The sequence below is a fragment of the Zootoca vivipara genome, chromosome 6, assembly GCF_965207765.1.
Source record: "Zootoca vivipara chromosome 6, rZooViv2.hap1.1, whole genome shotgun sequence".
NCBI classification, from domain to species: Eukaryota; Metazoa; Chordata; class Lepidosauria; order Squamata; family Lacertidae; genus Zootoca; species Zootoca vivipara.
The window spans coordinates 82,874,193-82,894,823 of NC_142589.1; the positions used below are offsets into that span (position 1 = coordinate 82,874,193).

At 46.2% G+C, this 20,631-nt stretch overlaps 1 protein-coding gene across 1 annotated transcript; it reads right to left on the reverse strand.

Annotated features, from left to right (window-relative positions):
* Window positions 1-994: 994 nt before the first annotated feature.
* LOC118086658 (uncharacterized) lies at window positions 995-20,430 on the reverse strand. The gene is given in 13 exon segments (XM_088671359.1): window positions 995-3,394; window positions 4,075-4,201; window positions 4,466-4,548; window positions 6,190-6,271; window positions 6,884-7,388; window positions 9,299-9,407; window positions 11,090-11,325; window positions 12,590-14,174; window positions 14,733-14,859; window positions 16,077-16,159; window positions 16,774-16,855; window positions 17,034-17,519; window positions 20,293-20,430. Coding segments are annotated over 12 exon segments (5,739 nt in total). The 5' UTR covers window positions 17,499-17,519; window positions 20,293-20,430; the 3' UTR covers window positions 995-1,139.
* Between the last annotated feature and the right edge of the window lie 201 nt (window positions 20,431-20,631).

Here is a 20,631-nt window from a genome sequence, read left to right on the forward strand (position 1 = left end):
GGAATGGATATTGTTAGAAAATACAGATATGTTGGATTTAGAAGGTTTTGACAATAGATTTGGTTGGCATGCATATTTATGGTATAACAAAACAAAAGTGCATAAAGGATTTGGTAACCATATATTTCGAAGGCCTCTATTTGAAATATGGGATAGGTATAAAAACCTATTAGAATGTAAAACAGCTTGGTGGTTGTCACCTTTGGAAGCAATGAGTGTGAAAAAGATTAATATGAGCCAAAATTTGGTCACATATGAAAAAATAGTAAGAGAGGAAGGAAATAAATAGGAAATTAAACCTTATGAAGAAGTAAAAGAAGATGTAAATGATTATTCACCAAATCAATTAAATGTTTAAAGAGGATTTAAAGGAAAATGGATTTGGTCATAATAAATCAAAATTTGAAATTGAAATATTAAATAATAATTATAAAATATGGTTAAAATGTACAAATTGCTGTTGGAATGGCACTTGAAAGACGAAGAGGTAAAGTTGGTCATGATATATTGGGCCAAAGACTTTGAGTATAACATACAGCTAAAAGACTGGGAAAAATTGTGGAAAGCAGGAATAAAATTTACAGCATGCAATGCCTTGAGAGAAAATGTGATGAAAATGATGTATAGGTGGTATATTACGCCAGTGAAATTAGCTAAAATGTATAAAATAAGTAATAAATGTTGGAAATGTAAGGAAAAAGAAGGGACTTTTGGGGAATGTAAGAAATTGTTTTTATATGGGACAACGGCAGCTAGAATATTATTGGCACAGAAATGGAAGCAAGAAGAATTACCAACGAAAGAGGAATGGCAAACAAAATTAATGGACTATGCAGAATTGGATAAGATGACAGGAAGAATTCAGAACCGGCGGGATCAGAAGTTTTTAGAAGATTGTAGTAAATACCGGTACCTGTACGTGAACTATTTGACTGCAGGACTGCAAGAAGTTTTGTAAGGAAGACTATATGAAATATTGCAGGGAAAAATTATGAAAAGGACTATTTATTATGGACTATTAAAAATAATAGTGAAAATAATGAACTGCAAGATAAGTGAGGAAGATCGAAAATCATTAGATGTGGTTGAGGGAAGTCCAAGGTTTATACCCAAAACAATGTATAAGGTAAGAAAAGATGTTATGTGGGGTATGGAAAATATATGCAAAAATTAATTTTAAAAAAGAGATTGCAGCTCTTTCTGAAGCTCTTTCCACATTCCAAGCATGCATATGGATTCTCCCCTGTATGAATTCTTTGATGGACAGTGAGACTTTACTTCCTGGTTAAGCTCTTTCCACATTCCTAGCACTGATAAATTTTTTCCTCTGTGTGAATTATTTGATGGGAAGTGAGATAGAAGCTCTAACTAAATCTCTTTCCACACTAAAAGCATGCATATTGTCTCTCCCCTGTATGACTTCTTTGATGGACAATGAGATTTCTTTTTGAACTGAAGCTCTTTCCACATTCCACGCACTGATAGGACTTCTCCCCTATATGAATTTTTTGGTGGCAAGTGAGATTTCCTTTTCGACTGAAGCTCTTTCCACATTCCACGCACTGATAGGGTTTCTCCCCTGTATGAATTCTACTATGGGAAGTGAGATGGGAGCTGTGACTGAATCTCTTTCCACATTCCAAGCACCGATATGGTTTCTCCCCTATATGAATTCTTTGGTGACAAGTGAGATTTCCTTTTCGACTGAAGCTCTTTCCACATTCCATGCACTGATAGGGTTTCTCCCCTGTATGAATTCTACAATGAGAAGTGAGATCGTAGCTGTGACTGAAGCTCTTTCCACACTCCAAGCAGTGATATGGTTTTTCCCCTTTATGAATTCTTTGATGGACAGTGAGAGGTTTTTTCCTGGTGAATCTCTTTCCACATTCCACACACTGATAGGGTTTCTCCCCTGTATGAATTCTACAATGGGAAGTGAGATGGGAGCTCTGAATGAATCTCTTTCCACATTCCAAGCACTTATAGGGTTTCTCCCCTGTATGAATTCTACGATGGGAAGTGAGAGATGCACTCTGATTGAAGCTCTTTCCACATTCCAAGCACTGATATGGTTTCAGCCCTTTATGAATTCTTTGATGGACAGTGAGGTTTCCTTTTGAACTGAAGCTCTTTCCACATTCCGCACACTGATAGGGTTTCTCCCCTGTATAGATTTTTTGATGGGAATTGAGATATGCCCTGTGACTGAAGCTCTTTCCACCCTCCAAGCTGTGATATGGCTTCTCCCCTGCATGAATTCTTTGATGGACAGTGATACTTTCTTTACTGGTGAATCTCTTTCCACATTCCACACACTGATAGGGTTTCTCCCCTGTATGAATTCTACGATGGGAAGTGAGAGATGCACTCTGACTGAATCTCTTTCCACATTCCATGCACTGATAGGGTTTCTCTCCTGTATGAATTCTACGATGGGAAGTGAGAGATGCACTCTGACTAAATCTCTTTCCACATTCCACACACTGATAGGGTTTCTCCCCTGTATGAATTCTACGATGGGAAGTGAGAGATGCACTCTGATTGAAGCTCTTTCCACATTCCAAGCACTGATATGGTTTCAGCCCTTTATGAATTCTTTGATGTACAGTGAGATTTCTTTTTGAACTAAAGCTCTTTCCACATTCCACGCACTGATAGGGTTTCTCCCCTTTATAGATTTTTTGATGGAAATTGAGATAGGCCCTGTGACTGAAGCTCTTTCCACCCTCCAAGCAGTGATATGGCTTCTCCCCTGTATGAATTCTTTGATGAACAGTGAGATGGGAGCTCCTTCTGAAGCTATTTCCACATTCTAAACAGTGATATGGCTTCTCCCCTGTATGAATTCTACGATGGGAAGTGAGATGGGAGCCCTGACTGAATCTCTTTCCACATTCCAAGCACTTATAGGGTTTCTCCCCTGTATGAATTCTACGATGGGAAGTGAGAGATGCACTCTGACTGAAGCTCTTTCCACATTCCAAGCACTGATATGGTTTCAGCCCTTTATGAATTCTTTGATGTACAGTGAGATTTCTTTTTGAACTGAAGCTCTTTCCACATTCCACGCACTTATAGGGTTTCTCCCCTTTATGAATTCTACAATGGGAAGTGAAACTGTGGTTTTGACTGAAGCTCTTTCCACATTCCACGCACAGATAGGGTTTCCCCCCTGTATGAACTCTTTGATGAGAAGCTAAAGTCTGTTTCCAAGTGAAGCTCTTTCCACATTCCAAGCATTTCTTCTCAAGGGGATTTCTTTGATGGGAAGAGGAATCGGAGCTCTGACTGAAGCTCTCTCCACAGTCTGAATCCTGATATGGCTCCTCCACTGCGTGGATTTCCTTGTGGTCTCCCTTGTTCTTCACTTCCAATTCATCACCACCTGAAACTAACAGGCAAACAGATTAGAGCCTCGGAAAGAAGTGCAGCCCCAAATAATGGAGCAATGCCAATTAATGCTTGTGACAGAGAAAGAACTGAAGGGAGTAAGGTGTTATTAAGTTCTTTTTTGTTCTCTTATAATGTCTAGTTTCATTATCAACTTGTCAACAAATCAAGTTGAATATTAGATGTTTCCTCTCTCAAGTTTTTAAACCATTAAAAACTTTAGGTACAGCTTAACTAGGTAATGTCATTTTGTTCAAATTTAAATATGTATCCGTACAATCTTCATAAATAATTTATTATTATTATTATTTAAATGGTGGCCAATGCGGGAAAGTTCCCTGTCCAAAATTAAGATATATTCAATATGCTAAATTGTTCAATATGCAGTAATAAATCCTGACAGAACCTACTTCTACTTTCCAAACCAATCTGAAGCCTACATTTAAGAAGACCTGGGCAGATCAGAGAAGTCTGTCCATGTTTCGCAAAGGCAGAATAGAAGGAAGAATATTCACATGGGAAACAATCAATAGCCATCCATCCAAGGTTTGCTGTGGGAGTGTTAGCATCCCAGGTGCTGTGGGTGGTGCTGTTGAGCCCCATCAAAATATCAGAGGTTTGTCACATAGAGAGATGTCTTGAATTACAAAACAGATAGGATGATCCAATAGGGAGCCTTACCGAGAGAGTCCAACATCCCACAATTTTCCTCCATGACTTCCTGGTGCAGAGCTCTCTGGTCAGGATCCAGCAACGCCCACTCCTCATCAGTGAAATGCAAAGCTACATCTTCAAAGCACACTGGACCCTAGCAGAAAAGGAAAAAAGCTGTCCTCTTAGACAACATTCATGTGATCCATTGCACTTGGCTCTCTTGTTTTCTACAGCGGCCCAACCCCTCTTTGCCTTCCTCATCCCAGTCTCCTGCTGCAGCTTCTGCCTCTGAGTCTGGGCTGCTCTCTGCCATAGAATCCCTCTGCTCCCTGAGCCCTGCTCCCTCTTCAGCTTCAGACACCTCCTCCCACCATTCTGCATCCAAGCAGTCTTTCCCCACAAGGCTCCTACCCCCTACCTGATCTGGGTCCATAGCCGCTGCCTCCCCTCCACCACCATGAAAAGATGAAGGAGCAGGTCTTGGTGGCATCATTCTGTCACCTGAGAGAGACAAAGGTAAGTGGGAAACCGTAAGCGCCTGCTTCACTCAGAGGTGAAACAGTGCATCTCTAAGTACAGATGGGGCTTCGTCAAAGTCTCCCCTGCTAGCTTCCAGTTACGCGCCGCCTTAATGGAGGCAGCAGGAGATCGTTGGCGAAGGAAAAACAAGGACAACTGAGGGTAATTCTCCTTGTAAGTTCCCCCCAGGGACAGGGGGGAACGGGCTTCACTCCCAGTTTGTCTCAGTACCTGGCTCTCGCTGCAGCATGGAATACAGGAGGCAGGGAGGCGCTGAGTGCAAAAGCCGTTTGCCTGCTGAAAACCCTCCTTCGACGCCATTAAGAAGCAGAGGTTTTCTTGTCATTTAGAGCTCAATTTGGACTAATGTACAGGCATTGCTGGAGGAGATAAGATCCTAAATTGCAGAATGGAACCAGCTGCAAGGTTTTTAACGTTTGAATTTGAGAGAAGACTTCATTTGGTGCAAAAGACAGTGGGGGGAGGGGAGCCTACGGCTTCTATATATAAAGTTTTCTTCTCTACAGTTATGATTTGGCAAACCTCCCTTGAATACTAGTTCAAAATATATATGTACAGGTGAACAGGGATGAAACTGGATTGCAGATATGGAATACAACATCAAATGGAACTGTGTATGTAAAAAAAAAGGGAAAGGGGAGGGAAGCTCTATTTTGCAAAAGGTTTATGATGGAAAATTAGAGCTAACTCTTCTCCATCCTTTATTATTTACCGACTGAACTGAATAATGCTAAACAGACTTGGAATTTATTTAATAACTTCACATTTATTTTTGACCAGAGAGAGGGATGTAAGGAACCTGCAAGTTGTGAAGGAACTAATAAGGTTCATTACTGAGTCACCTGCAATTCAACAGATCACTCTCCTTCCCAGGCAGAGAAGAAAAATGGTGAAAACAGGTTATTTATTGGGACACTTTGATTTTTTTCAGCTGCTGTTAAAGTTGCCAAACAGCAATGCACAGGACCTAAGGATGGAGAATTTCTGAAACCACAATGGGATATTAGTTCCACCCAAGGAATGATGGAAAAGATAGACAGAACATTTTATAAGGACAGGAAGAAACATCATGACCAGAAAGATTGCCACACACGGGAAAAATAAGGATATAGCTGGAGAGCCTCACTTGTAGCTTTATATATTATTTGATGTTTCAATACGAATCATTAATCATCAAATACGAAGTCATTAATATTGCAGTTGTTCTATAAAGGATTGTTACCTTGACAGGAGTGTAATTGAAATTCATAAGATTTTGGAATGTAGACATCAAGAAAATCATCAAACCATTGGTTTGAGCATGCGAGGGGCCACCTATATTATATAATTTGGTATCTTAAAGATTGGTATTAGTAATTGTATTGTAATTTCGCATTGTTATCATGAGGCTATTATTGGACTGTAATTGTAAACTAATAAAATTACTATCATAAAAGTCACCCTTGCTGGACATTTGTACCCATTTCATATATTAGTTGTGCAAAAATACACCTCCCTCCCCCCGACCTCTGGGCTCCAGGTGTCTTCACCAAAAAGATGTAAAGAACTCACAGATTAGTTTCAAAACCAAGAGAATGTGACAAAACGCAGAAAACTCCTTACCCAGAGGCCTCACTCTGGTGTCCAACAGAGTCTTCTCTGCCTCAGAAGAATCAAGACCCATTTCTGCAATAAGATCCTTCCCCTGAAAGTGCAAGAAGGGTTCAAAACAGAGGATGGAGAGAAGGATTAGAAAAGGAATGGCAGAGGCAAGCACTTTCAGGGGACAGAGGTTAAAGCTGTTTCCTGCTTCTGCTAGACTGGTGTCTGGGATCGGCTGCCAGGACCATATAACATTAGTCCTCAAGGATCTTCACTGGCTCTCAGAACGTTTCCCAGCACAATTCAAGGTGTTGGTGCTAAACTTTAAAGCCTTAAACGGCCTCAAAGGCCCAGTATAACCAAAGGAGGGTCTTCTGCTGATTCGCTCACTGCAATAAGCGAAGTTACAGGAAACCAGGCAGAGGAACTTCTTGGCAGTGGCACCCACCCTGTGGAATGCCCTCCCATCAGATGATAAGGAAATAAAGAACTGCATGATTTTTAGAAGACATCTGATGTCTAATTATGCTTTCACATGTGCTGGAAGGCACCCAGCCACATAAGTGTGGTAATAATAAGAATAACAACAACAACAACAACAATATCTGTTCCTAAGTGATTTCCAAAAAATGATGGATCATTAGTAAATAATTCGGGAATACTGTCCTTCCTCTTTGGAGCCCCTTGGGAATATCCAGAGGAAAGTCTCTCTCACCTGCTGCTCTGCCTGCCTTCTCTCTTCTGCCTGACTCAGGAGGAATCCTTCAGCCAGGGCGACTGCTTGGGAACTGGTCTCCGCTCCACATTCCCTCACCCAGTTCTCCATCTCTGGAGGAAGGACAGCCAGGAACTGCTCCAAGATCACCAGGTCCAGCATTTCAGCTTTCGTGTGTCTTTCTGGCTTCAGCCATTGATGGCAGAGGTGGTAGAGTTGGCTGCAAACCTCTCGGGGTCCTTTGGCCTCCTGGTAGCAGAACTGCCGGAGCTGCTGACTCTGCACATCTGAGCAGAGGGTGTCCTCCTCAACCGGGTTCTTCTTCACAGAGTTTTCCAAGAATCCCCCACTGCTCCCATGTTGGATTGCAAGGCCTATTCCTGCTTCAGGACCAGCTGAATCCTGCTCATCCATCTCTGTTCTCAGGACACCTCCAAGAGATCGCAAGGCGTCTATAGGTCTTCTGCCAATTTCTATCTGTCCTAATGAGAGGTTTTGGCAAATCCTAAAATGCAAATACATTTTTCTGATATAAAATTAAATACACATTTAATACACAGTATAAAATTAATACACAGTATATAAAATTAATACACAGTAAGGAGGAGAAAAAATGTTCCCTGGGCAAGCATGGAGGAGTCTTGGCAGGAATCACAGCCCAGACTCAGAGTTTCTTTTTTAAAATAGGAAGAATGAAGTCAGAATTGACAAGTGCGGCATTTGTACCAAGTGTAATTTGGACTCAAGACAAGAGCTGGGGTCACTGCCTCCCCAAATGTCAGGGCACATTTCTTTCCAGCGTCTGTCTCTTTTTCCAGCACTTGGAATCTCCCATGTTCTCAAAGTAGACTACTGGGGTGGGGTCCCTTTTTTCTTTGTTCTGAGGGCCAGATCCTGATCTGGACAACCCTCTCGGGCCACAAAGGACAGCTCTCAAAAGCAAGAAAAGTAGGAGTCCTCTTCATTCTGTGATTGTAAGTGTCTTTAAGTTCTTTTCAGTATTGTGTTTTAATATTGTAATCTGTCTTGGGAGTTTAGGGTGAAAGATGGGTAGAGGATGATGATGCTGGTGTTACATAGCTTAACTCCCACCCAGCCACATATGCTTGGAGGTTATTTGGTGTCCAACATGGTCCCTGGGGGCTCCGGTGGCCACGGGGACTAGAAGTGCCCATTTAAAGCTCCAGCCACAGTCCCTTTAGCACAGAGAGGATGTGGCCAGGGGATTTCCTGCTCTGGATGCGATGGGATGGTTTCAAGGTCCTCTGCGTGGAACAGCCCTGGATGACAACTTGGAAACTGGCCCCAAATGGCTGTGTGACCAAGGTCGATAAACAACTTGGATGAAGGGCTTGACGGCATCCTGATCAAGTTTGCAGATGACACCAAATTGGGAGGGGTGACTAATACCCCAGAGGACATGATCACACTTCAAAATGACCTTAACAGATTAGAGAACTGGGCCAAAGCAAACAAGATGAATTTTAACAGGGATAAATGTAAAGTGCTACACTTGGGCAAAAAAAAGAAAGGCACAAATACAAAATGGGTGACACCTGGCTTGAGAGCAGTACATGTGAATAGGATCTAGGAGTCTTGGTAGACCACAAATTTGACATGAGTCAACAGTGTGATGTAGCAGCTAAAAAACGATGCGTTATGAGGAACGGCTTAGGGAGCTGGGCATGTTTAGCCTGGAGAAGAGAAGGTTAAGGGGTGATATGATAGCCATGTTCAAATATATAAAAGGATGTCATATAGAGGAGGGAGAAAGGTTGTTTTCTGCTGCTCCAGAGAAGCAGACACGGAGCAATGGATTCAAACTACAAGAAAGAAGATTCCATCTAAACATTAGGAAGAACTTCCTGACAGTACAGTAAGAGCTGTTCGACAGTGAAATTTGCTGCCAAGGAGTGTGGTGGAGTCTCCTTCTTTGGAGGTCTTTAAGTGGAGGCTTGACAGCCATCTGTCAGGAATGCTTTAATGGTGTTTCCTGCTTGGCAGGGGGTTGGACTGGATGGCCCTTGTAGTCTCTTCCAACTCTATGATTCTATGAAGGCAGTTTCAGTCCCATGATGAGGCCTGAATCCCGACTGGAAGGGATTCAAATGGTCCGCATCCTCCAGGCGTGCCTGGAGTTGTTCTGCAACAACTCGCTCAATCACCTTGCCCAAGAATGGAAGATTTGAGACTGGGCGATAGTTGGTCACAATGGCCATACTGGCTGCATCTAAAGATGCTTTGTTAAGAAGTGGTTTAATAACCGCCTTTTGGTGGGTCTGAGAAGGCTCCCTCACAGAGAGAAGCATTCACCACCCCGCGAAGCCCATTGCACCCCAGGCACCCTCCCCCGCAGCCCTGGGACTCCCCCCCTTCTCCCCACTGCGCCCTATGGGGAAGAGAGAGGAAACTTACCAGCTCTTGCAGAGGAGACGAAAACCTCCCTCCTGGAAGAGAGGAAATGGGGAAGGCGGGAGGGGATTTACTCCGGAGGACCTCGTCCTCTCCCCATTTCCTGTCCTCTCTAGGAATGCAGCTCAGTTCGTTTTAACCCTTGCAAGGCGGAGCACGTCAAACTCACATCCTCTCTCTTTCTATTCAGGAGCCCAGGAGGAGCCTCGTGCATTGCAGACGCGTCGAGATGCCTTTTTTGCGGGGACCTAAATGAATCCAAAGGGGGCAGGAGACCTCAGTCGCTTCTCCCCAATGCACCCAAAGGGAGAAGAGAGAGGAGACTCACCGGATCCCAGAAGGAGCCACCGAGGCAGCATTTGCAGAGCAGACAACAGCCCCCCTTTACTGGAAGGGATTTGGGGGGGGGAGCTTTTGCTCTGGAGGACCTGTTCCCCCCCTTTATTCCCGGTCCTCTCTCGCAATCCAGCTCAGTTCCTTTTAGCCCTTGGCGAGCCGGGCGCACCCAGCTCCCCCCTCTCTCTGCCAAGCAGGAGCCCCGGGCATCTCGCAGCCCCCAGGGGGGACATATTTGGGGGACCCTCTGGGGTGGCTTCTGAGCTGTTCCCTCCCTTGAAAACGGAAGCAGGAGCAACAGTGTTGATTCGTAATCTGGTAAACCGGGTTCGCGTCCCCTCTCCTCCACACGCAGCTGCTGGGTGACTTGGGCTATAGTCACACTTCTTTGAAGTCTCTCAGCACCACTAACTTCACAGAGTGTTTGTTGTGGGGGAGGAAGGGAAAGGAGAATGTTAGCCGCTTTGAGACTCCTTAGGGTAGTGATAAAGTGGGATATCAAATCCAAACTTCTCCCCCTCCCCCCTTTCTTCTTCCATCGCTCCCCCCCCCCGCAGTTACCTCCGGTCAGCAAGAGAAGGAGCCAAGCTGAAGAAGCAAAATAGGGGTGAGTAGACCTGATCTTGGTTTGTTGCAACGAAGGTTCAAAGATGAAACAGAGAAAGAACCCCCAGCAAGGGTATGAAAGAGATTTCAAAAGGTTCCCGGTTTTTACATCACCAAAACGTCATGACATCGCCACAAAAGAGGAGTGGTTGTCATGCAGAAAGAGGAAACGGTCACCCACCCCTGCCTGTCATTCCAGCTCCTAACACCTTTGAAGGACCTGCTTCCCCAAAGAACAAGAACGTGATTTAAACCTCCCCCCAGTCGCGAGGCTTTCCTGTGCTTCTCCCCTGAAAGGATCCGGATTCAATTCGCCATCCCGAGGGGTTTCTGGTACGTGCTGCCTCCTATGTCAAGGCTGGATTCACACCTAAGGGGGGGGGGGGAAATGACCTTCTGCTGGAGGGGGAGTCCTGGATTCCCCTCTGTTTCTCTCTTGGATGCACTGTATTCGCTTGTTGCTACATTTTGTAGAGCGCTTCTTCAACACTTTCTGCGGTCGATTTCTTAGGCTCAAGGAGTCGCGCAAAAGAGCTGAGCATGGCCGTCTTTAGCAGATGCGGCGCCAGGGTGCAAATATCCGCTCAACGCTCCCAAATTACCACGGATAGTTGGCGGGGTGCAGCTTCCATCCTAAGCCTCTACAGGGATTGCTCTCCTCCCGCAGAGGCTTGTGAGGCAAGCTGCACGCCTGTCAGCCATATGGTTGATGGGGCGCAGCTGGCGGGCGTGTAGGGAAAGGGGAGGCCGCCGGCAAAGCCCCGCAGCTCCCCCACTGGCTGGGGCAGCCCTGAGAGGCTGGCAATGCACCAATAAGCCATATGGGAAACACGGCTCTGGAGTTGAGCTCACCTGGCAGAGACAAAGGCCGAGACAGCCTTGCGGATCGTGCGCTCCAGACACTAGGGGGCACTGCTTCATGACTTCGGATTGGCTGGCTGTCACCTTTGGATGATGCTGATTGGTCAGCGATGGTTCTTTGAGTAATCCTGATGTTTCCTTGAGGGTTTCGGGACTCCATTGAAGGGTTTACAAGCCTCTTCGCTGCAGAGGGGAGGGGTGTTTCTATGGGGCGGGGGCTCATCGTCCTGCGTGGGTGAATGGGATTTTGGGGTGTTAGTCCCCAGCTCTACCCACAGCTTGTGGGGTGAAAGGCCCGGAGGGGTCGCCTGAGGTCCCCCCCGCCCCCCAACAAGGCTGCTTTGTTGTCCTGCAAGAGGCCAGAGAGTGTCTCTGCAAGGCCGACCTCCTGGAGGTCCTTCTCCTCCTTTATTTCAACCCTTCATCCCAAGGGCCTGAGCAGTTGATCCCACCCCCTACTCCCTAACAACGGAACGGGTTTCATATATATTGTTCAGTTGTTCAGCAGAACAGATAGTTCGAGAAGGCTGCCAGGAGGCACATTAGAAGAAAGCTTATATACACAGCACACAAAGACTCATAAAATGCCACCACACACTTCCACTTGCCTCAAAAAAGGTCACACGTCATGGGACAAATGGCTTAATGCGAATATCGACTCCCACAGTTCCCAGGCCATTTGGGTCTCATATGTCTCACTTCAACAATGTTCCTTGGCGACCAGGCTAAGGAAATGCTAGCTCAACACCTCCCTCTTTCCCAAAACATCACCTGCTAGCTCAACACCCCCCTCTTTACTAAAACATCACCTGTCCTTCTGGGGTCAGAAAAGGCTGGAAGTGGTAGGCAACATACGCATCACACCTTTACACAGTTCAGGAGAGTGGCATTAGGGTTACAAAATGCAGGCATACAAAAATCAAACCTAATGCATTTTATCCAAAAGGCTGAATGCAATTAATACTAGGACACTTCGAAGAGAATCAATATCTATCTATAATATTTAATATTAAATCAACTATCACAATTTTTACACCAAGTCCTTCCTAGAAAAGCTCAGCATGTGCAACCTCATCAGTGTCGCCAAATCACTCTTCTTCCTCTCCCCAGGCATGATGTGAAGAAGCTATTGAATGAATGAATAAACCTTAATTTGCATCAATCACCAACCATAGCAATAAAACAGCAATACGATATACAAAGAATAAAAATAAAAAGTTAGTTATATAAATACTTCTAAAGGTTTTGAGTCAATAGTCAAATAGTGGATCTTATTCTAATTGCCCCAGCTAAAAACCTTGCAACCTTTGTTGTCATCTGCTCATCTTGATCTGCCAAGAGAAAGGACACTGTGAAGAAGGTATTAAACACCTTGGCCAATAACTTGCAAGTCACAGCTCTGGGTACATAGTAGGAATTACTATGGGGCACCTGATGTGGCAAAGAACATGGCTGCAATCTCCAAAAATTAAATCTGTACACACCCACTACTGTAGTTTGCTCCCACCGTGAGTTCTTTGATGGGAAGCAAGATGGGCCCTGTGGCTGAAAGTCTTTCCACACACTTGGCACTGAAATGGTCTCTCACTTTTGTGAATTCTTTGATGGGAAGTGAGATGGCTGCTCTGACTGAAGCTCCTTCCACATTCCAGGCACTGATATGGCTTGTCCCCTGTATGAGTTCTTTGATGGGAAGTGAGATGGCTGCTCTGACTGAAATTCTTTCCACATTCCAGGCACTGATAGGGTTTTTCTCCTGAATGAATTCTCTGATGGGAAGTGAGAGATGCACTCTGATTGAAGCTCTTTCCACATTCTAAGCACTGGTATGGCTTCTCCCCTGTATGAATTCTTTGATGGACAGTGAGCTGGCGTCTGTGAATGAAGCTCTTTCCACATTCTGAGCACTGATAAGGTTTCGCCCCTGAATGAATTATTTGATGGACAGTAAGTTGGCTTCTGACAATAAAGCTCTTTCCACATTCCAAGCACTGATATGGTTTCTCTCCTGTGTGAATTCTTTGATGGACATTAAGCTGGTGGTTGTCACTGAAGCTCTTTCCACATTCCAAGCACTGATATGGTTTCTCCCCTGTATGAATTCTTTGATGGACAGTGAGCTGGCATTTGTGAATGAAGCTCTTTCCACATTCCAAGCACTGATAGGGTTTCTTCCCAGTATGGATTCTCTGATGGACAGTGAGCTGGCGTTTGTGAATGAATCTCTTTCCACATTCCAGGCACTGATAGGGTTTCTCCCCTGTATGAATTCTCTGATGGGAAGTGAAACTGTCTTTTTTTCTGAAGCTCCTGCCACACTCTTGACACTGATAAGGTTTCTCTCCTGTATGAATTGTTTGATGGGCCATGAGCTGGCCTCTTTGAATGAAGCTCTTTCCACATTCCAAGCACTTATATTTTTTCTCCCCTGTATGAATTTTTTCATGGTCAGTGAGGTGGCTTCTGTGAATGAAGCTCTTTCCACATTCTGAACACTTATATGGTTTCTCCCCTGTATGAATTCTTTGATGGACAGTGAGCTGGCCTCTGTATATGAAGCTCTTTCCACATTCCGAGCACTGATAGGGTTTCTGCCCCGTATGTTTTATTTGATGGACAGTAAGCTTGCGTCTGTGAATGAAGCACTTGCCACACTCCAAGCACTGATAAGGTTTTTCTCCTGTATGAATTCTTTGATGGGCCATGAACTGGCCTTTTTGAATGAAGCTCTTTCCACATTCCAGGCAATGATAAGGTTTCTCCCCTGTATGAATTCTTTGATGGGAAGTGAAACTGTCCTTTCGACTGAAGCTCTTTCCACATTCCAGACACGGATAGGGTTTCTCCCCTGTATGATTTCTTTGATGGACAGTGAGACTGAAGCTATGAAGGAAGCTCTTTCCACACTCCAAGCACTGATAGGGTTTCTTCCTGATGGGATTTCTTTGATGGGAAGAGGAATGGGAGCTCTGACTGTAGCTCTCTCCACAGTCTGAATCCTGACATGGCTCCTCCACTGTGTGGATTTCATTGTGGTCTTCCTTGTTTTTCATTTCCAATTCATCACCACCTGCAACTGAGAGAGAAATGGATTAGAGCCCCAAATTATGGAGGAATGCTAAATAATGCTTGTGACCCAGGAAGAACTATTGGGAGTTAGATGTGAATTCTTCCTAGAGTTTACTGCCTGCAATTCAAAATGTCTGGCTCTTTTCTGGGACAGATTTTGTTTGACCCAATCGTGGCATCTGTGCAACCTCCAATGTCACCCAACTCTTTAGTCAGCCATGGACAGAAAGAAGCAAGAACAGAAACAAAAAATATGACAGAAGCTACTTCAACTTCCTGAATCACTCTGAAGACTACATTTAAGAAAGCCTGGGCAGTTCAGAGGCGCCTGGTCATGGTTTGAAATGGCAGAACTGGAGGGAAAGCAGTCAATAGTCTTCAATCCAAGGCTTGCTGTGGAAGTGTTAGAATACTTCAAAAAAGAAAAAAGAAAAAGAAAAAAAGAAAAAGAATCCTATGTGCTGTAGGTGTTGTTGTTGAGCCCTATGGAAAAATCAGAGATTCCTCCTATAGAGATATGTGTTAAATTTCAAAGCAGATAGGATGATCCAAGAGGAAGCCTTACCGAGAGAGTCCAAGATCCCACAATTCTCCTCCATGACTTCCTTATGGAGAGCTCTCTGGTCAGGATCCAGTAATGCCCACTCCTCGTCTGTGAAATGGACATCTACATCTTTAAAGCACACTGGACCCTAAAAGAAAAAGAAAAAGGTCGTCCTCTTAGACAAAATAAAGGTGATCTGTTACACTTTGTTGTTTTTTGCCTCTTAATCAATGTCCTGTTTTAAGGGGAATCTTTTTCTGCACATTTTAATTAGGGATCCATATTTTAATGTGTTAATGGAATAATTTATTGTGTATTTTAATGAGAGGTATTAAGAACCTGGTGTTCTTCAAATCATTCCCTTTGTGCCAGCATTCCTGTTTGCCCTATGGAAGGACCCCATCTCCCTGTGTGCTGTTCTGGGAGTCAGGAGGCCCTCCCGATGCCCTAACACCAAGTTCAAGAGGTGCATGGGGGAATGGGAAGGAGCGGGGGGGGGGAAGGCCCCTTGTGCAAATGATGGCGCTGGTTAGGTGTATCCCGGCCATGGTTTGGTACAGTGTGAAAACCCTTAGAAGCCTATTTTAACATTCAATCTAGAAATGAAACTGTAATGACTGAAACAATCCTAGCGACATTCAGAAAGCAAGTTAAGGGGAGGCTGCTGTTCCCTATTCTCAGCACATAAACCTCCCCGAATAGCATTTCAGCCTTTGCTTAGGTCCTCTTTGAGGGAAGCCAAGAGGAGGAGAGAGATTTGTTCATGCTAGAGGCACCCTGGTTGCCCCATCTCTCTGCCTGACACAGAATAGGTGAAGTTAACACTTCATTAGGAAAAAAAATGGGATCTTTGTAGGATTGCCAGGCCTAATGACCTACTCTTCTCCATAGGTCTTGCCCCTAGGAGACAGCTGCAGAGACAAAAGGCCCTGCTTTCCCCCAGCTGTCTAAGTCCCTTCCTTTCCATAATACTCCATAAGCAATCTGAAACTGCTCCTCTTGCTTCATGGCTCTCTGGGTTGTGAGAGACAAAGGGGGAGGAGAGCTTGTTGCAGGAAGCTGGGGAGACCCTTTGCCTCTACACAAGCCCTCTCTGCCTCTCTCCTCCCAGCTTCAGCTTCTGCCTCTGTGTCTGGACTGCTCTCTGCCACAGACTCCCCCTGCTCACTAAGCCCTGTTACCTCTCCAGCTTCTAGCACCTCCTCCTCCCAGTTGGCGCCCTCTTCTCCTTCTGACCCCTCATCATTGTCCCACCACCCCTCCCCTGGCTCTGAGCCTTCTTTCCTTGGCGGTTCCTCCCACCGTTCCTCTGTGTCCACTCATTCCATGACAGCCTCTGTCCCCCACAAGGCTCCTTCCTCCTACCTGATCTGGTTTCCCAGCTGCTGTTTCTCCTTCGCCATCATGAAGAGATGGATGAGCAGGTCTTGCTGCCACCATTCTGTCACCTGCGAGAGACAAAGGTCACGAGTGCCTGCTGCTCTCAGAGGGGAAACTATAGATGGGCCTTCAAAAAAGTACCCCTGCAGAGTGCGTTGGGATGTTTATACCTGTCAGGGGGACTCCCTACAGGGAGCCTCCCCCCACATCATCCTGACCAGCACTTCGCCCAGCGATAGCACGAGCAGCGAATCAGGAGGAGGAAATGAGGAATGGAGTGGAATGGAGGGAGGGCTCAGTGAGGCGTCCGAGCCCTGGCAACGCTCTGGAAAACAGAGTGGGCATGAAGGGCTCAGCGAGACGTCGGAGCCCAGGCACCGCCCCAGCCAGCAAGAGGGGAGACCTCTCCTTCCGGCGCCCGAATTGAGGTGCACGCCATCACGTAGGCTAAGGGGCGGCGTTTCAGGGTGCCCAGGCTTTTATGCTGGGCCCGAAGCAGACGAAAGCCATTGCCGGACTCTGAAAGTGACTAGGTGGTCATGTTTTCTGCTATCTCTGCACTGTAAATAGTATGCACAATAAAACTCTTAAAAACAGCGCGGACTGGAGTGTCTTTATTCGAGAGTAGTACCGGCAACAACCCCCTGACAGAGAAACGGAGAAAAAACTCATTCCTCCTTACCCAGTGGCCTCTCTTGGGTATCCAACGGAGTCTGATCTACCTCAGAGAAATCCAGACCCATTTCTGCAAACAGTTCTTTCCCCTGAAAGAGCAAAAAGCATTCAAAACAGAACATGAGGAGAAAGATTGGAAATAGAATGGCCATTCCTTAGATGCTTTCCAAAAAAAAAAAGGATGGGCAAATCAGTAGAGAATTGGGAGAAACTCTCCCTCCTGTTTAGAGCCCCTTTGCAGTATCCAGAGGAAAGTCTCTCTCTCACCTGCTGCTCTGCCTGCTTTCTCTCCTCTGCCTGACTCAGGAGGAATCCTTCGGCCAGGGCCACTGCCTGGGAACTGGTCTCCACTCCACATTCCCTCACCCAGCTCTCCATCTCTGGAGGAAGGACAGCCAGGAACTGCTCCAAGATCACCAGGTCCAGCATTTCAGCTTTCGTGTGTCTTTCTGGCTTCAGCCATTGATGGCAGAGGTGGTTGAGTTGGCTGCAAACCTCTCGGGGTCCTTTGGCTTCCAGACAGCAGAACTGCCTGAACTGCTGGCTGTGCATATCTGAGCACAGGATCCTTTGGACAGACTTTCCCCAGAATCTTCCATGCCTCTGAGTTTGTATGTCATGGCCTCTTCCTGCTTCAGGGCCAGTGGAGTCCTGCTCATCCATCTCTGTTCTCAGGAAACCTTCAAGAAATTGGAAGGAACCTTTGGTCTTCTGCCAAGTTCTGCCAGTCATAATGAGAGGTGCCAGCAAACCCTACAAAGCAAATACATTCTTCTCATATAAAATTGATACACAGTCAGGAGAAGAGAAATGATCCCTGGGCAAGCATGGATGAGTCTTGCTAGGAATCAGCGCTGGATTGCACCACGACTCAGACTCAGAGCTTTCTTTAAAAAAAATAAAAGGAAAGGGAAAGGGAAGAAGGAAGAGGAATGAAGTCTGAACTTTGATTGACAAGTGAGTCATTTGTAGCAGGTGTAATTTGGGTTCCTTCCTCCCTTAAATGTCAGGGCACATTTCTTTTTTCCTTCTGCCTTATTTTCCAGACAGACTACTGGGGTGGGGGGGTCCCTTTTTTCTTTGTCATGAGGGCCAGATCCTTATCTAGCCAACCCCCTGATGGCCAAGTGGGAAGGGCCAAAGTACATGCGGGCGGGGCCAAAGGCCTCGCTCAAAAGGAAGAAAAGTAGGACTCGCCTTCTTTCTATGATTGTGATTTTAAACTCTTTTTAATATTGTGTGTTAATGCTGTATTCTGCCCTGGGAACTCAGGGTGAAGAACAGCTTATTGATGATGATGATGATGGCCGGGCGGGGGGGGGGGAGAGCTTGGCCCAGGAGGAGGAAGAGACCCCTGTACCTCTTCACCAGCTGGACTCATCTCTGCCTCTTGGCTTCCCTCCAGTGTTCGAAATTAGTCAGGCGCCAGGCACCTGGCTATTGGCCACTTGCAACCAAGTGAAGCTGCCTGGGTGCCAGGATGGCAGCTGGCATCTCCACCATCTGGGGATCATTGGATCTGGACTGTTATCACACACTAATACCCCATCCTGTAGAATGCCATCCGTTATGTTATATTTTATTGGCACAATCAGAAAGAATTTCTGGAACCAAAATGCTTTTTCTGTACAGCCTGAGCAGGAGCAGGGAATGACGTTATAGTGAATTGTTGTTGCTTGTCTTCTCCCACTGCCCTGTTCACAGTCGGGAAGAATATCCCTGCATTATGAATGGTCCGTGTCACCATTAAGAAAAAGAGGTCGGAAGAGGCCAATATATCTGTGGACTGCCCATGGATCATAGGACTTTTCTTATTTAAGGTCTCAAAACTCTTAATCAAGCTCAAGGTTATCATTTGAACTAGACGGATGTTTAACTGAGAATCAATCACAGTCAGTCCATCATTTGAAAAATAAGACTTGAGATCCGTCTTGCTCCAAAATGGCAACTAGAAGTTCCATTTTTGCGACTGCAACCTTGGTTTAAGGAGTCATTTGGCCCCTAGCTTATATATCTGAGTTTCTAACATTTCCTCCCTCATCCCACTCTCCTGCTTCAGCTTCTGCCTCTGAGTCTGGACTGCTCTCTGACACAGACTCTCCCCGCTCACTAAGCCCTAGTGTCTCTTCAGCTTCAGATGCATTCTCCCAGTCTGCTCCCTCCCCTGGCCGAGAGCCACCTTCCCCAGCTGGTTCCCCTCACCAACCTCTGTGCCCACCTAGTCCATGCAGCTCCCTCCTTGCATCATTTATTCCGGGCATGTCCAACAGGTAGATCATGATCTACCGGTAGATCACTGGATGTCTGTGGTAGATCACTGGTATATCGCTGGCTCCCCCCAAAGAAGCTCCCCTTAAAAAAACTCAAAATTTTACCTCCCCCCAAATGGGCCTCCCTCCCTCCCTCCTAAAAAAAGCTCAACAACTTTGACCTGAACCCCCAAAAAGGATCACTGCCAGTTTTCAACTCTGGAAGTAGATCGCAGTCTCTTGGGAGTTGGTCCCCCCCCCAACTTTTTCTGTTACCACCAGGTTGCACTCTGCTTTCCATTTGGTCTCCTGTTCTTACTGGGGCCAACTAGGGGCCTCTTTTGGGAAGCACACCAGCAGGACCCCCCCCCCCCGCTCTTTGTAGCAGTTGGCCTTCAGAAGCATGGCTGCCTCTGACTGTGGAAGTAGAGCATGACTATTGTGGCCAGTACATTTCCAAGCAAAATTAAAAGTGTTGGTGCTGACCTTTAAAGCCTTAAACGGCCTCAAAGGCCCAGTATTCCTGAAGGAGCGTCTCCACCCCCATCATCCAGCCCAGACACTGAGGTCAAGCTCCAAGGGCTTTCTGCCGGTTCCCTCACTGCGAGAAGTGAGGTTGCAGGGAACCAGGCAGAGGGCCTTCTCAGTGGTGGCTCCCGCCCTGTCAGATGTCAAAGAAATAAACAACTATCTGATGTTTAGAAGACATCTGAAGGCAGCCCTGTTTAGGGAAATTTTTAATGACTGGTGTTTTAATGTATTTTTAATCTTTTGTCAGAAGCGGCCCAGAGTGGTTTCCCAGCCAGATGGGTAGGGTATAAACAATACGTTGTTGTTGTTGTTGTTGTTGTTGTTGTTGTTGTTGTTGTTAATAGCCCTCTGCTCCTCCCTGAATTGGCCTCATCCTCTTCCTGTGGGAGGGAGTTCCACGGGTCCAACTGCGCACTGCGAGATGGAAGGACTTCGTTTATTTGTTCACCATAAAGACCAAGTTTCAACTTCCAAATGTTTCCATCTGGCTGCCACCTGGGCTAATGAACGTGGCTGATTCCTCAATCCCATCGGGGTTCCTTTGCATGCCCCTTTCTTCCTGACTCAGTGACCCCTCCCCAAAGTGGCCAAGCAGCGTCTTCTGCCATCTCGCCCCCTCCCTGGCTTTGTAGAGAGGAAGGGGTGCAGAACCCTGACTTGGGGGTCCTGAGCGGACACCCCATGCACCCTACGCTGCAACCCTGGGACCCCCAATGCGCCCGATGGGGAAGAGAGAGGAGACTTACCAGATCCCAAAGGTGCCACCGGCGCAGGTCTTGCAGAGGAGACGAAAGCCACCGCCTTTCAGGGAGGAAGCTGGGAGGGTGGGAAGGGCTTTCGTTCGGGAGGACCTCGGCCTCCCCCCCCCCCCGCGCTTATTTCCCGGTCATCTCTAGGAATGTGCAGCTCGGTTCCTTTTAACCCTCGCAAGGCTCACCTTCTCTCTTTATCTCAGGATCCCAGGAGGAGCGAAGTGCATTGCAGACACCCAGAGATGAAGCCAAATACGGCGGGTACCAAGCGCGAGGCTCTAGAATCTCAGCGTCGTGGGTTCGAGTCCCAGGTTGGGGGAAATAGTTCTACGT